This window comes from Myotis lucifugus, unplaced genomic scaffold, assembly GCF_000147115.1.
Source record: "Myotis lucifugus unplaced genomic scaffold, Myoluc2.0 scaffold_0, whole genome shotgun sequence".
NCBI lineage: Eukaryota > Metazoa > Chordata > Mammalia > Chiroptera > Vespertilionidae > Myotis > Myotis lucifugus.
Window position 1 is genome coordinate 1,331,884 of NW_005871048.1, and position 12,025 is coordinate 1,343,908.

General features: G+C 55.2%; 2 protein-coding genes across 3 annotated transcripts in view; one reads left to right on the forward strand and one right to left on the reverse strand.

Moving 5' to 3' along the window:
* The window catches only part of PDAP1 (PDGFA associated protein 1), a 16,022-nt gene extending 13,179 nt beyond the window's left edge, over positions 1–2,843 (forward strand). The window contains exons 5-6 of the mRNA XM_006081062.3: positions 874–1,025; positions 2,130–2,843. Coding sequence (XP_006081124.1) covers positions 874–1,025; positions 2,130–2,188 — 211 coding nt within the window. The 3' untranslated portion in view covers positions 2,189–2,843. The remainder of the gene's footprint in view (positions 1–873; positions 1,026–2,129) is intronic.
* Positions 2,844–3,939: 1,096 nt separating this feature from the next.
* Positions 3,940–12,025, reverse strand: part of ARPC1B (actin related protein 2/3 complex subunit 1B) — an 11,807-nt gene continuing 3,721 nt past the window's right edge. For both annotated transcript variants that reach the window (XM_014454005.2, XM_006081061.3), the window contains exons 2-10: positions 10,612–10,688; positions 9,549–9,653; positions 8,890–9,112; positions 8,055–8,162; positions 6,867–7,073; positions 6,709–6,784; positions 5,591–5,793; positions 4,570–4,660; positions 3,940–4,250 (exon numbers count right to left, since the gene is read on the reverse strand). In XM_014454005.2, coding sequence (XP_014309491.1) covers positions 4,212–4,250; positions 4,570–4,660; positions 5,591–5,793; positions 6,709–6,784; positions 6,867–7,073; positions 8,055–8,162; positions 8,890–9,112; positions 9,549–9,653; positions 10,612–10,675 — 1,116 coding nt within the window. In that variant the 5' untranslated portion in view covers positions 10,676–10,688 and the 3' untranslated portion in view covers positions 3,940–4,211. The remainder of the gene's footprint in view (positions 4,251–4,569; positions 4,661–5,590; positions 5,794–6,708; positions 6,785–6,866; positions 7,074–8,054; positions 8,163–8,889; positions 9,113–9,548; positions 9,654–10,611; positions 10,689–12,025) is intronic.

Here is a 12,025-nt window from a genome sequence, read left to right on the forward strand (position 1 = left end):
TAAGTCTCTCCCTTCCCCAACCTCCTGCCAGGCAGGACTTCTCTGCCACCTCCAAAATCGGCTCTTGCAAGAACCTGGTGTAAATGAGACACTCTAATCTCATACTCTGGTGGGGGCCCATTCCAGTTCAGAATTTCAGACTTGGGAAGAAGATCCTCAAAGGGAAATTAATGACCCTCCCTTCTCTCTACTTATGGTGTTGGTGGCTGTCACCTTTGTCCCATGGGAGTCCAGCTCTTATTCACACCCCTATCAATGGGGGCTCACCCCCTTGGGGGCAACCTCATGCACATCTGAGCTGCACTGATTGAGAATGTGCCGTGTCGTGTCTACCTGGATTGGGTGTGCCTAGTCCCATCCATGGCCACTTGGTTCACTCCTTTCTCCACCCCTTATAGAATGTGATTTCTATTGCCTTCCTTCTCCTGGTCATCTTCTGTGGACACAGTTCACTTGGTTTTGGTTCTCCTTTCTCACTGTGGACACCAGATCCTAGTCAGCCACACCCTGCCCACCCCTCACTACCCCAGCCAGACATGGTCCATATTGTGCTAAGGCTTTCCCCAGGACACAGGCCCTGAGCCTACCCCTTATCCTGTGTTTTCCATCTGAGGAGGCTGAGTACATAACTTGAGCTTTCCCCCAGCCCCTTGAGCCTGCCATGCAGAGGTCCAGACTGGTCCCTCTGCGTGTTTTGTTTGGTGAGTATCCATCAGGGAGGGGCACATGGAGCCAGGGCCCCCCCCTTAGCCAGGGGATCCTCCACCACTTGGGCCTAGGCCTGAGTACTTGGCCATTTTTCTGGCTCCCACATCCACCTCAGCTGATACAGGTGGGGAAGATGTCCCCTGTGACACTATTTTATTCAAACAGAGAAGAAATTGAGAAGCAGAAAGCAAAAGAACGTTACATGAAAATGCATTTAGCTGGGAAAACAGAGCAAGCCAAAGCAGACCTTGCCCGGCTGGCAATTATCCGAAAACAGCGGGAAGAGGCTGCCAAGAAGAAAGAAGAAGAAAAGAAAGGTAAGTCCCGAGTCACTGGAGCACTGCCTGACTGGTTCTGGGCATAAACGCTGCACCTCATTGTCCTTGTTGTGGAATGGGAGGGGTCACATTGTTTGGTAGAGGCCCACCCTGTGTGTTTGCACCTTCCTCACTGTTAGGTGGAAGTGGGAGTTCCTAACCCCTCCCCACCAGGGTGCTGGGAGGGTCCCACAGCAGCATAGGGTTAAATATGGGTTTGAACTTCAGCAGAGCACTGTCTATGGCATCTGAGAGAGGCCTCAGGGATATATTAAGTGCAGATCTTTGAGTTTGGAAGGTCCCACCAAGGTCTGGTGCCTTGTGTGGCTGGGAGAGCTGTCTGGGATAACCGCTGTCTGTGTGAGGGGCTTGGGGAGGTGGGGCAGGGTGGGCTGGGTTTCCTGGCAGACTCAGATGAAATCTGGCCCAAATATCCTTTCTCCATGTCCTCCCTCCAGTGGGCCAAAGGTGGTAGAGGGTTCCTGTTGGCCAGGTTCGCTGTGGGAGTTAGTCTGGTTTATAGGAGCGTTTTGACTCATGTTTTTATGTCTTCATCTCTTGCATTCTACATGTGGGACCATGAGAGCCCTTAGGGATCCTGCTATCCTGCCTCTGCACCAAATAGCAAGGAAACTGAGGCCTAGAAATGGGAAACCAATTATCCAGGGGCATTGTTACCACACTGGAGATAAGCTGGTTATCCCGGCTCCCTGCTAGCGGCTCTTGCTTCACAAATCCCAAGCAGGAAAGGACTTCCTGTGTAACTCTGAACATTGTTGCTGATTTTAGAGAATTCAGCATCTACTGGGAGAGATTGGAATTACTGGGTTCTGCCAGGGGCGGTGTAAAAAGAGTTTCTGAGTCCTGGATTGGGTGTTGGTGTGTGTTTATGGAATGGGCCCCAAACTCAGTGAGAATGTCTGCACACCAGCGTTCAGTGGCTTCAGCAGAAATCCTTTTCCTGCTGGAGGGCATCAGGCAGGCCAGTTGCACAAATGTTTTCTGAGGCCTATCAGACTTAGAGTTCTGATTCGATTCTGGGAGTGGGGTTGGATATGTGGAGGGGTTGTTTTAACTACCCTTTCCTTCCCTTTCTACTCTTAGCAAAAGATGACGCAACTTTGTCAGGAAAACGAATGCAGTCGCTCTCCCTGAATAAGTAACAAGGCCTGAGGGAGGAGATACCAGGGAACTGGGCCATGCGGCCAGGACTGCTGCTGTGTCTCGCCCACCCTGTGCCCTGTCACCACTGCAGCAGCCCCTCAAGACAAGGAGTTCCCCACAGCCTGGGGCCTCCTCTTCATCTTGGCACGGAAATTGTTTGGGGGATGGTGGGTGGGGGGCTGGGGGGAGGGGGCAGCTGCTATCTTTGAGACAGAAAGATGCAGGACAGCATTTCATATGTAACCATTCGAATGTTTTTGCTGTTTTTAGAATTCAGAACTTTTGTTGGGGGTGCCTGGGAGGTGGGGTAAGAAGAGCGTCCATTTGTCCAGTAGATTGCACAGTAGAGGGTGGTTGTGCTGGGGGCTGCTGCTGGTGAGTTTGCAACAACCAGCCCATCTGTGTTGCCTGGGTGCTCACTCAGGGGCTGTCATCTGGGAGCCTGTACCCCTGGGTCTCTGAGGGTGATGGCTCTTCCCATGGCCTTCCCTGTGCCCTTCTCTGCCCCATTCCCACCTTTCTGACCAGGGCCCATTCTTAACCCTACCCATGGATCATTTCAAGAAACCTCTGTTTACTGTGCAGCACCCAGGCAACACATGCTCTACAAATCCAACTTGTATATTTGGCAGATTAAACTTGGCATTATCGTAACCCTTGTTCCATGATCCATCTTTGGGCCCCTGTGCCTGGGCCATTTTTACCTAGCAGGGCATGTTGTCACTCTCAAGGCAGGCCTGTCCCACAGGTTCAGTTGGCACTGAGCAGGATTTGGGGACTGGACCCTGGGCATCCAAACTGGAGACCTCAGGATACAGGAGTTGGCCCTCTCCCTTTTACCAAGTAGGAGTCTTAGGCCAGAGTGGCCAGGGACCTGTCCATGTCCACAGCAGGCTGGCAGCAGCACTGGACCTCCCTGTCCTGTCCTTCAGGTGCCCCCTGGTGGTAACAGCCTCAGATTTCAGTGCAGGGAGGAAGCATCCTAATAGCTGATATCCAGCATGACTGCCCAGCGTTACCTCATTCGGTCCTTACCACCCATTCTGGTGGGGATGGCAGCAGGGACGCTGGGGCTTAGCTCAGTCACCGCTGCCTGCAGGCTCCACCATAGTGCCTGTCCTGCCCCTGCAACCCCCTGAGAGGCACTCTGTCTGCCTCATGAATAGCATCATCCTTTCTTTGCACATGGTCCGGAGAAGTCAATGACTAGGTGCCAAGCAGGGAGTTTGACCTGAAGTCAGGGGTTTAGTGATCGAGCCCAATTCCCAGTGACCTCTACCACACCCCCTGGGCTAGGCCATGCTGGAGGTCACAGCCTTGGGCACCCGAGGAGGGATGCCACAGCTGCCAGCATATGCAGCTCATCCTGGCCTACAGAATCCCTCGTTACCTAGATTTTTTAAACCCCATAACTATAAAGTATGTTATTAAAAAACAAACAAACATAACCCTCTGAATAAAATGAAAATGAGGGGAAATCTTAAAAAATAATGAGCATTTACCAGAAACCAACTGCAAAACATCAAACAGAGTAATTGAATTTACATTAAACCCCCAAATCAGCCTGGAATGAGCAATCACTTGTCTAGGAATCTGCTGAATGACAGAAAGAGACCTTCCCCCTAGGCTGGACTGCAGTGGGGAAGAAACCATTTGGGGGAAGGCTCTTGGATTTAAGGATCATTTTTGCTGGCAAGCAAAAATAAGGTACCTATGTCTGTGCAAGAACTAACCTCTTCCAAACACAGGCGAGCATGTCTATTGTATTTTTATTACCTCCACGTTTTGAAGCAGTTCATGACCAGCAGAGTGCTTTGGGGACATTTTTTTTTTTTTTTTACAATAAATGAAAGTATTTGTTTAAGAAAAAGGCACGTGTTCCTTCAAATAGGTAAGAAAAGCTTCCAACCCCCTCCCCTCCCTTTCCCCTGTGGGTGCTCTAGAAATACTCAGCAAAGCGAGCCTTAGCTTCCCTGACCCCTCCCCTAGCAGCTGGGATGAGGCCAACATTCTCCTCACAGGTCATTTGATCTTGAGGTCCTTCAAGGCTGATTCCAAGCTCTGGAAGGAGATGAGCAGAACAGGCTGGTTCTCAGCTGTCCTGTAGACATTCTACCCACCCCAACCCCAGGCAGGCAGAGGACAGGAAACTTGGTCTTTGGGGTCCAACAGACCTGGTTTGAATCCCAGCCCTATGAGGGAGGTGCCTCAGCGTGCAGAGGCTCAGGTGTCAAGGGGCTGCCTCTCATCCCTCCTGCTGCACTCCAACGAAGTGCCTTTCTCCCACTTGAAGGACAGGGCATCCAGGGAGGCTGCCCGGGCAAAATGGGAGGAAGGGCCCCGGGAGTCTGGTGGAAAGCCGGGGTGGGGTAAGACTCACCTTCACATCCCAGATGCTCATGCCACCGTCCATGCCGGTAGTGCAGAACTGCGAGCACTTGGCCTTACCCCCGCTGAGCACCGAGATCTGGCTGCAAAGATGATGAGGGCTTTACCAACCCCAGCCGGTGCCTGTGCCTGACTCCAGTCCAACCTGCCCTCCAGGAGCTCTTGGGGGAACTGACTTCAGGGAGAAGTCCTGGGGTTTGCTCGCAGAGACGGCCTGGGAGGCAGGCTGTGCAGGATCACAGAACAGGGCTCACGAGTCTGCTTTAGGAACAGCAGTTGTGTGCAAGGTATAAAGGGCAGCCCAGGCAACTGGAACAAGATACAAAGGCCTGGGCAGGGCATGGAGGATGTGTGTCTGGGGAATGTGTGTAGTGACAATAGGGTGGCAGAATAAAGTGAAAGATGGGGCTGGGAGATCGAGGAACTAGTTCTGAAGAGCTTTGAAAGTGGACAAAGGTGTTTGGTCAGAAGACATCACTGTACCCGGCAGCCACAGGAGGGCTTAACTGGCTCGGTCAGAAAGTCTGGCCAAAGATCTTTATTTGCCACAGGGTGCACACCTTGGGTGGCCGGATTTGGAAGTTTTGGAGGGTCTTCTCGTCACACCCTAGTTCCTCAGAGGCTGCAGCTGGAATCTTTAGTTCTGCCACCAGTTCACCAGTTTCTAGCCCGAGACCAGCTTCAGCTGTGGCCCCGCCCACAGCTGGTCACTGGCCAACCGAGACAGGCCCCGCCCCTACGATGGTCCTCACAGGACCGCGTCCTACAAACGCTGACTGGCTGCCCCCACTGATTGTATTATGCAACCTAAAGAGAGCCCCCTGGCTCCCCAAACCAGGGGTCGCACCTCCAAGCTGCTAGAAAGAGTCCAGATCGGACCGCTCTCAGGCCCACCCGCTCCAGGCCCCATCCTGCCCCCCTGGCCCCGCCCCCACCTGCCTCCTTTCTTACGCAGCGAATCCAGGCCCGCCTCCGCCCACCCCGGCCCCCCAGGTCCCCAGGCCCGCCCTCACCTGACGCTGTTCTTGTGCAGCGAGTCTAGGCCCGTCCCGCCAGCCACGCCCTCGGAGCTCGCCTTCTTGTCGAGGTTCTGGAAGCGCTCGCGGGCTGTCAGGCCGCGCTGAGAGTTTTGCTTGGGCACGTCCAGCCGCCCACCGAAGCTCAGCGTCCCCGCGGCGCCGTCGTAGGTAAAAAGCACCGGAAAGCAGTCGTGGCCCTGTGGTGGGGGCGGGTGCTATTTGAGCACAGGCCGAGGGCAGGCGCAGCGCCCCCATTTTCCGCCGGAGGGAAACAGGCTGGAGGCAAGGCGAGCCAGCAAGGGGCATTGGTCCATGAGTCTGGCGGCCGCGCAGGCTGGATGGACTTGGATGGAGGAGCTACGGGGAAGCTGATGCCAGCTTGCGGACGCTGCCAGACCAAGCCCAGGTAGAGGGACCAGATGTTGGGGGTTAACAAATAGGGGTGGCTCCTACCCCAGTAAAACCAGTGTCTTGATGAGAAAGCTTGTTTGGGACCTCTGGGAGCCCAGGGACCTTCTGTCCTAACAGGCCAAGTGGGCTTGATCCCCCTCTCGGACCCCCATCATGTTTGCTGAGGGTGAAAAGGGACTTGACCAAGGTGGGCAGAAGGAGGGAAGAACAGTACACATGGTAGAACTGCACCCCCCACCCCACCCCCACTCTGAGCGAGGTGTGACCCTGTCATTTCTACTTGCCAATAAAATAGGCAGAGATGTTAAGATCCATCCAGGGCATGATCTCCACCTCCCCCTCCTCCCTCCATGGCTGTTGGGGGAGCATTTTGGTGACAAAGCCTCCATCTGCACTGAGCAGAACCCTCCTCACAACACCCACACTGGACATATCAAGTGAGCAAGAAATCAGTACTTACTATGTCAAGCCCCTGCAGTTGGGGAATTTTTTTTGTTACCACAGCATAATGCAACCTATTCTAATCAATACAGATCTATGGACAAAAGGATGGATGGATGGATGGAAGAAAGGAAGGGAGGAAGCGGGGAAGGAAAGCGGGGAGGAAGGGAAGGAGGGAACACGTGGATATAACTGCCTGGGCACCTCTGGGCTTGAGGGGAGACCTGTTTTAATTGGCTACTGCTTCCCTCCTTCCTTACCGCAGCCACCAGACTGTTTTCTGTGATGAAGGTCACGGCCAGCAGTGGCAGCGTTTCAGAGGCCAGAGTTGTGACTCTGAGTGAGAGAGAGATGTCAGCCACCAGCCCCCTCCTGCTCTATGCCTTTGTTGTCCTCCCCTTGGGTGACCAGTACTCACGCCATCTTCTTGTCAGCATCAGCCAGGCACACCGTGCTGTCATGGCTGACCCAGGCCACGCGGCTGCCACTGGCTGAAAAGCAGACACCGTGCACCCAGCCGCAGCTACTGCTGGACTCGAACATCAGCTCCCCGAAGGGCATCTTGGAGCCCCATGGGGTGGGTGCTGGTCGCTCCTCCACTTCCTTTATGTAGGCTGAGAATATCCTGCCCACAGAGGGGGGAAAAACGGTGACTGAGTGTCTAAAGAGACTCCCTTTCTCAAACCAGCCTGGGAAGGTCAGAGCAATTGGTTAGAAGCTCATGATACCAGAGCCAGCTTTTCATGACCTGCACCTGCACAGGTGGTCAAGTCTGGGCCTCGGTGCCATCTTTGTGCAATGGAGATGGGCCAGGAGGTCTCCCAGCTCAGAGTCTTGTGGTCTCCCAGGACCATCCATTGGTGACACACCACCAGGTGTCCTGGTCCTCCTCATGCTGGCCACAACTCCACAGCCAGCCCCAGATGCCCCTTCTCCCTCCTACTCTGCCCCTGGAACCATTCCTGCCCCTTGTCTCGCACACTGCTGCTCTCACACACGTTAATCCTCTTCTCTGGGTCACCTGACAGATCAGGTGCCAACAAAACAGCTCCCTACCCACCAACAGAGCCTCATCAGGGCATCCTCCTCCCCATGCCCAGGGCCTCCAAGGGGACCTGAGCCTGCGGGAGCCTTGCTTCCCAGGTGGAGATTCAGAGACCCAGGCCATCTGCCTGGAGCTGGGAGCTGGAGGCTTGGGACCTTAGGGCTGCTGAACCCAGAAGTAAAGAACAGCCTATGGCTACTGGGGACTCTACATTCCAGGTCTTAAGACAATGAGGCAGCTTATCAGTCATTTATTCCTTAGTGTGAAAAAGTACACCACTCATTTTCCTTCAGACAGAAGCCAGGAAACTGAAGGGGTGGCAGATTCTAATGAAGCAGGAGAGGAAGGTCTAGGAAAGAAACCTTGTTGACATTAAGAGGTAGGAAGAGGCCAAGACTCCCCGGGCTAGAGACAGGAGCCAATGATGATCCTAGAAAGAGCAAAACCTCACAGAGCCCAGGTCACCCTGCTGGCAGCAGAGCTGGTCTGGAAGGCAGCGTGTAGGGCTCCCCTCCACCCTCAAATTCCTGTCCCATTGATGTCAGGGTGCCACCCTCTCACCGGCACTTGAAGTCGCAGGAGCCTGCGGCCAGGAGCACGTTGTTGGGGTGCCAGTCCAGGCTGAGGACGGTGGAGCGAATGGGCTTCTTGATGTGCTTGCACACCCACCTGGATACGGCAGTCAGGCAGGTAGGGAGAAGAGAGAAGCAGACCCACATACTCACTGTCGGGCCTCAGTGCCCCAGGAACTCCAGGCTCCCACTGTGCCCTGCAGACCAATGCGGTCCAGGACAGAGGGATCTGGGCACTGCTAGCCGATGGGCCTATCAGGGCCAGGTTCAGGCCAGTAATGTGTGGGAACTCTATATCCTGTCTCCTTTAAAACTCACGACAACCGTGGGCAGGCTCAGTAACGCTACTGATTGGCTAGAGTGGGATTTGAACTTGGGTCTCCCAGACTCCAGCTGAGCTCGTGCCTGGCCTCTGGCCTCAGGGATCCAGGGGAGATTATGATGTGGCCGGAAGCTTGTGGCTGGGTACCTTGGGCAAGTGACTTTGCCTCAGAACCTAACTTTGCTCACCTGTAAAGTACGAACAGAAGCCCAGTTCAGGGGGCTGTGGGGAAAGCAATGCCAATACATGTGCAGGGCTTAATGCGAGGACCACAGAGGTGGCCTGGTGTGGTTTGTCCCCTGTTACTGAGACAGGGCTGTGGGAGCACCCAGTGGTGTGCAGAGCCCCTCACCCCATCTATGAGGTCCAGAGAGGTCACACTTCCCCAGGGTGGTGTGAACAGAGAGACCAACACCCCATCTGGTGTTTTTGGGTCCCACCACCTGTTAGTCTGCAGCCCCGCGTACCTCCCGGCCCATTCAGGCTCCGCCCAAACACCCACCAGTCATTTTCCTGTTCGAAATAGCAGATGGAGATGACACGGGAGCCGCTGCCCACAGCGAACTTGTTCTCATTGGGGGCCCAGCGCACACAGCGAGCCGCCCGGTTGATCCGCAGGATGACAAGGGTGGGCTTCCACGTGCGGCCCTTCAGTGTCCACACATACGCATTGCGGTCTGTGCCGCAGGTCACAATGCGGTTACTCTCAGGGGCCCAGTCAATGCCTGTGGGAGGGGAGGGGACACTAGGTTGAAGGGAACTAAGCAGAAGTGGATGACTCTGAAGTTCCATGTAGGAAGGGCTCAGAGGTCACAATCAGAATGAAAGCGGCTCCAGGGGGTGCTATTAGAGCTTATTGGGAGTGTTACAGTTCCGACAACTATCACCAAACATGCTGGAAGGCCAAGCCAAGAGACAGAAAAGAAATGGGTTATTGGTAATGCTGAGCTGCTGGATCAGACCTTTCCTGAAGCCCACAGACTTTGAGTTTTACAGTAACATGAACCAGCATAATCCCTTTATAACTTAAGCCACTTTGAATCAGGGTTGTGTTACAACCCAAACTATCCTACCAACACAGTGAGTGCATGGATGGCCCTGGTTAGTCATGTCTACCCCTTGCCTCCTTTCAGGAGGGTGGTCCCAGCCAGCCTGACCCACCTGTCACCTGCCCGTTGTGCTCCTTGAGCTCATGCACCTTGGCCCACTTGGCTCCACTCTTCTCATAGATGTGCACCTCATGGTTGTTGGGGCAGATGGCAATCTCTGCAGGAAAGACAGCAGGGTGTGTGGAGTCAGAAGATGCACGCATGCCCAGGTTCCCCATTGCCCTTCAACTACCCTCTAGCACAGTGGTTCTCACCCTTCTGGCCCTTTAAATACAGTTCCTCATGTTGTGACCCAACCATAAAATTATTTTCGTTGCTACTTCATAACTGTAATGTTGCTACTGTTATGAATCGTAATGTAAATATCTGACATGCAGGATGGTCTTAGGCGACCCCTGTGAAAGGGTCGTTCGACTGCCTTTGGCAACCCACAGGTTGAGAACCGCTGCATCTAGCAGGAATGCCCTTCAAGACCAGCTGGGCAGCACTTTGTCCTTTGAGACTCTGACTCCTCTGCCTCAGAGGGGCTTCCTGAAGTCCCTCAGGCCCTGCTGGGGCTCTTCTTATGACACCTCCCCAGGGACTGGCCCCTCTCACATGGTCCACCCTGACGTGCCCACAACAGTCTCATGACCTCGCCCAGTCCCCTGCTACTGCCCTCTGCTCTCAACTCAGCCATGGTCCTTGCTGGCCCCCCTCAGGGCCTCTGCACCTGTCCCTTCCTCCCTCCCTTCCTTTAGGTCCTGTACAAATGTCACCTCCTTTGAAAGGCCTTCCCTGGCCACCTTTTCTAAATCAGCACCTCTGCCTCCACTGCTTTCCCTTACCCCGTGTGTTCTTCATAGCTCATCTCACTACCTGCCAATGCAGGTTATGTCTTCAGTCCTTATCCCAGCCCCTCCCCCAGCCTGGGAACCCCTGCACCTACAGCCCGCCTACTCCTGTTCCTGCTCTCACCTCCACCCCTCAGTGCCCACTCGCCTGGCTGCCCCTGCTTGTCCCAGAGCGGCTCACCCCTTCCCTCCTAAGCACCCAGGATCAGAAGTGAAGGAGGGGGGCTGTTGGCCCTCACAGAGCCCGTGCCCTGTGTGCTCCGGGGGACGGAGGGCACTCACGCGTGCGGTCCTTGTTCCAGGCGTGGCAGCTGATGGGCTCCATCAGGAAGCTGTGGTAGGCCATGGCTTCTCAGCTCCTGTGCCCAAGAAGGTGAGAACCCAAGTCAGCTCTGCCCCCGCCCCAGACCAGGCCCCAGCTGACCTCACAGGAGGGCAGTGGGACACCCTGCCTCCTAACTCTGGCCTGATGCCTTGCTTCACTCCTGGGACCTGTTTCCCTTGCAACATGACAGCTCTCATGGGGTGTCTTTGAGGCTCCAGGGAACAGAACAAGGATGGGGCGGGAAGTACGGGGGTGCTGAAGCCCCTGTGAGTGGGGTGCGCAGGGACCCTGCGCCAGGCAGGCCATCGCCCATCATCTGTGCCTCAGCTTTCTCATAGACAGAGCTCCCCCCAGAAGAATGGGGTGAGGATGAAATGAAACAACCTCAAAAACCGAGAGCAGCGCCCTCCATACCCAGAGCCCTGGTCTTCCCCACTCTCTTCCGGGTGGGTTAAGAGGGGGGAGCTTCTGTAGGCACCTGTGGGGAAGGGCACAGGCGGACAGGCAGACAGATCCTATTTTCATCAAGAAAACCCACTTGCTGCTCCCGTGGCTGGGAGGATGGGCTGCACTGGGCCTGGCGTGGGTGGTGGGGTCTTTGGGGGTCCCAGGGTGGCATGGATGTGAGCTGAAGGAGGGTCCAGAGGGCAGCTAGGTACCAAGAGGAGGGGGGACTGTGCCCAGCACTGCAGGTTCAGGCCTGGCAGCAGCAGCAGCAGCTACTGGACCTCCCACCTGGAGAGGGGCCACAGCTCACCCCCCAGCTCAGGCCCTGCACCTCCCCAGCCTCCTCCCACCTGCTGGCTGAGCTGCAGGGGAGGCAATGGGCCTGAGGAGGGGTGGGGTCCGCACCTAGAAGGGTCACACACCGCCAGCCTTTACCCTCACCCCTCCTCACAGAGCTCTGCTCATTTCCACTCTGGACTGGCGGCTGGCTCCCAACAACTGCCCTCGCAGGCCACTCCCTCCCTCCTGGCTGTGACCAGGAGCGAGGCCCCCCTGCCTCTTCTTCATGTTGAGTTTGGGGCCCTCAGCCATCTCTGGCCTGGAGCAGGCAGAACTCCTGGCCTTCACACATGCTACTCCCTCTGCAGGGAAGGCTGCCTTCTGGGGACAGGCCTGATGTGCCTTCAGGGCCAGTTCTGCCCACATTTCACACCTGCGTGCCATTCTCTCCAGCCCACCTCTGCTCTACTAGGCCAGTGGTTCTCAACCTTGGCTGCACATTAGAATCACCTGGGAATCTTTTTAAAATCCTGATTTCTGGGCCTCATCCTCCAGAAATTCTGTTTCTTTGTTATGGGGTGGGGCCACAACGTTAGTAACAAAGAAACAGAATTTCCGGAGGATGAGGCCCAGAAATCAGGATTT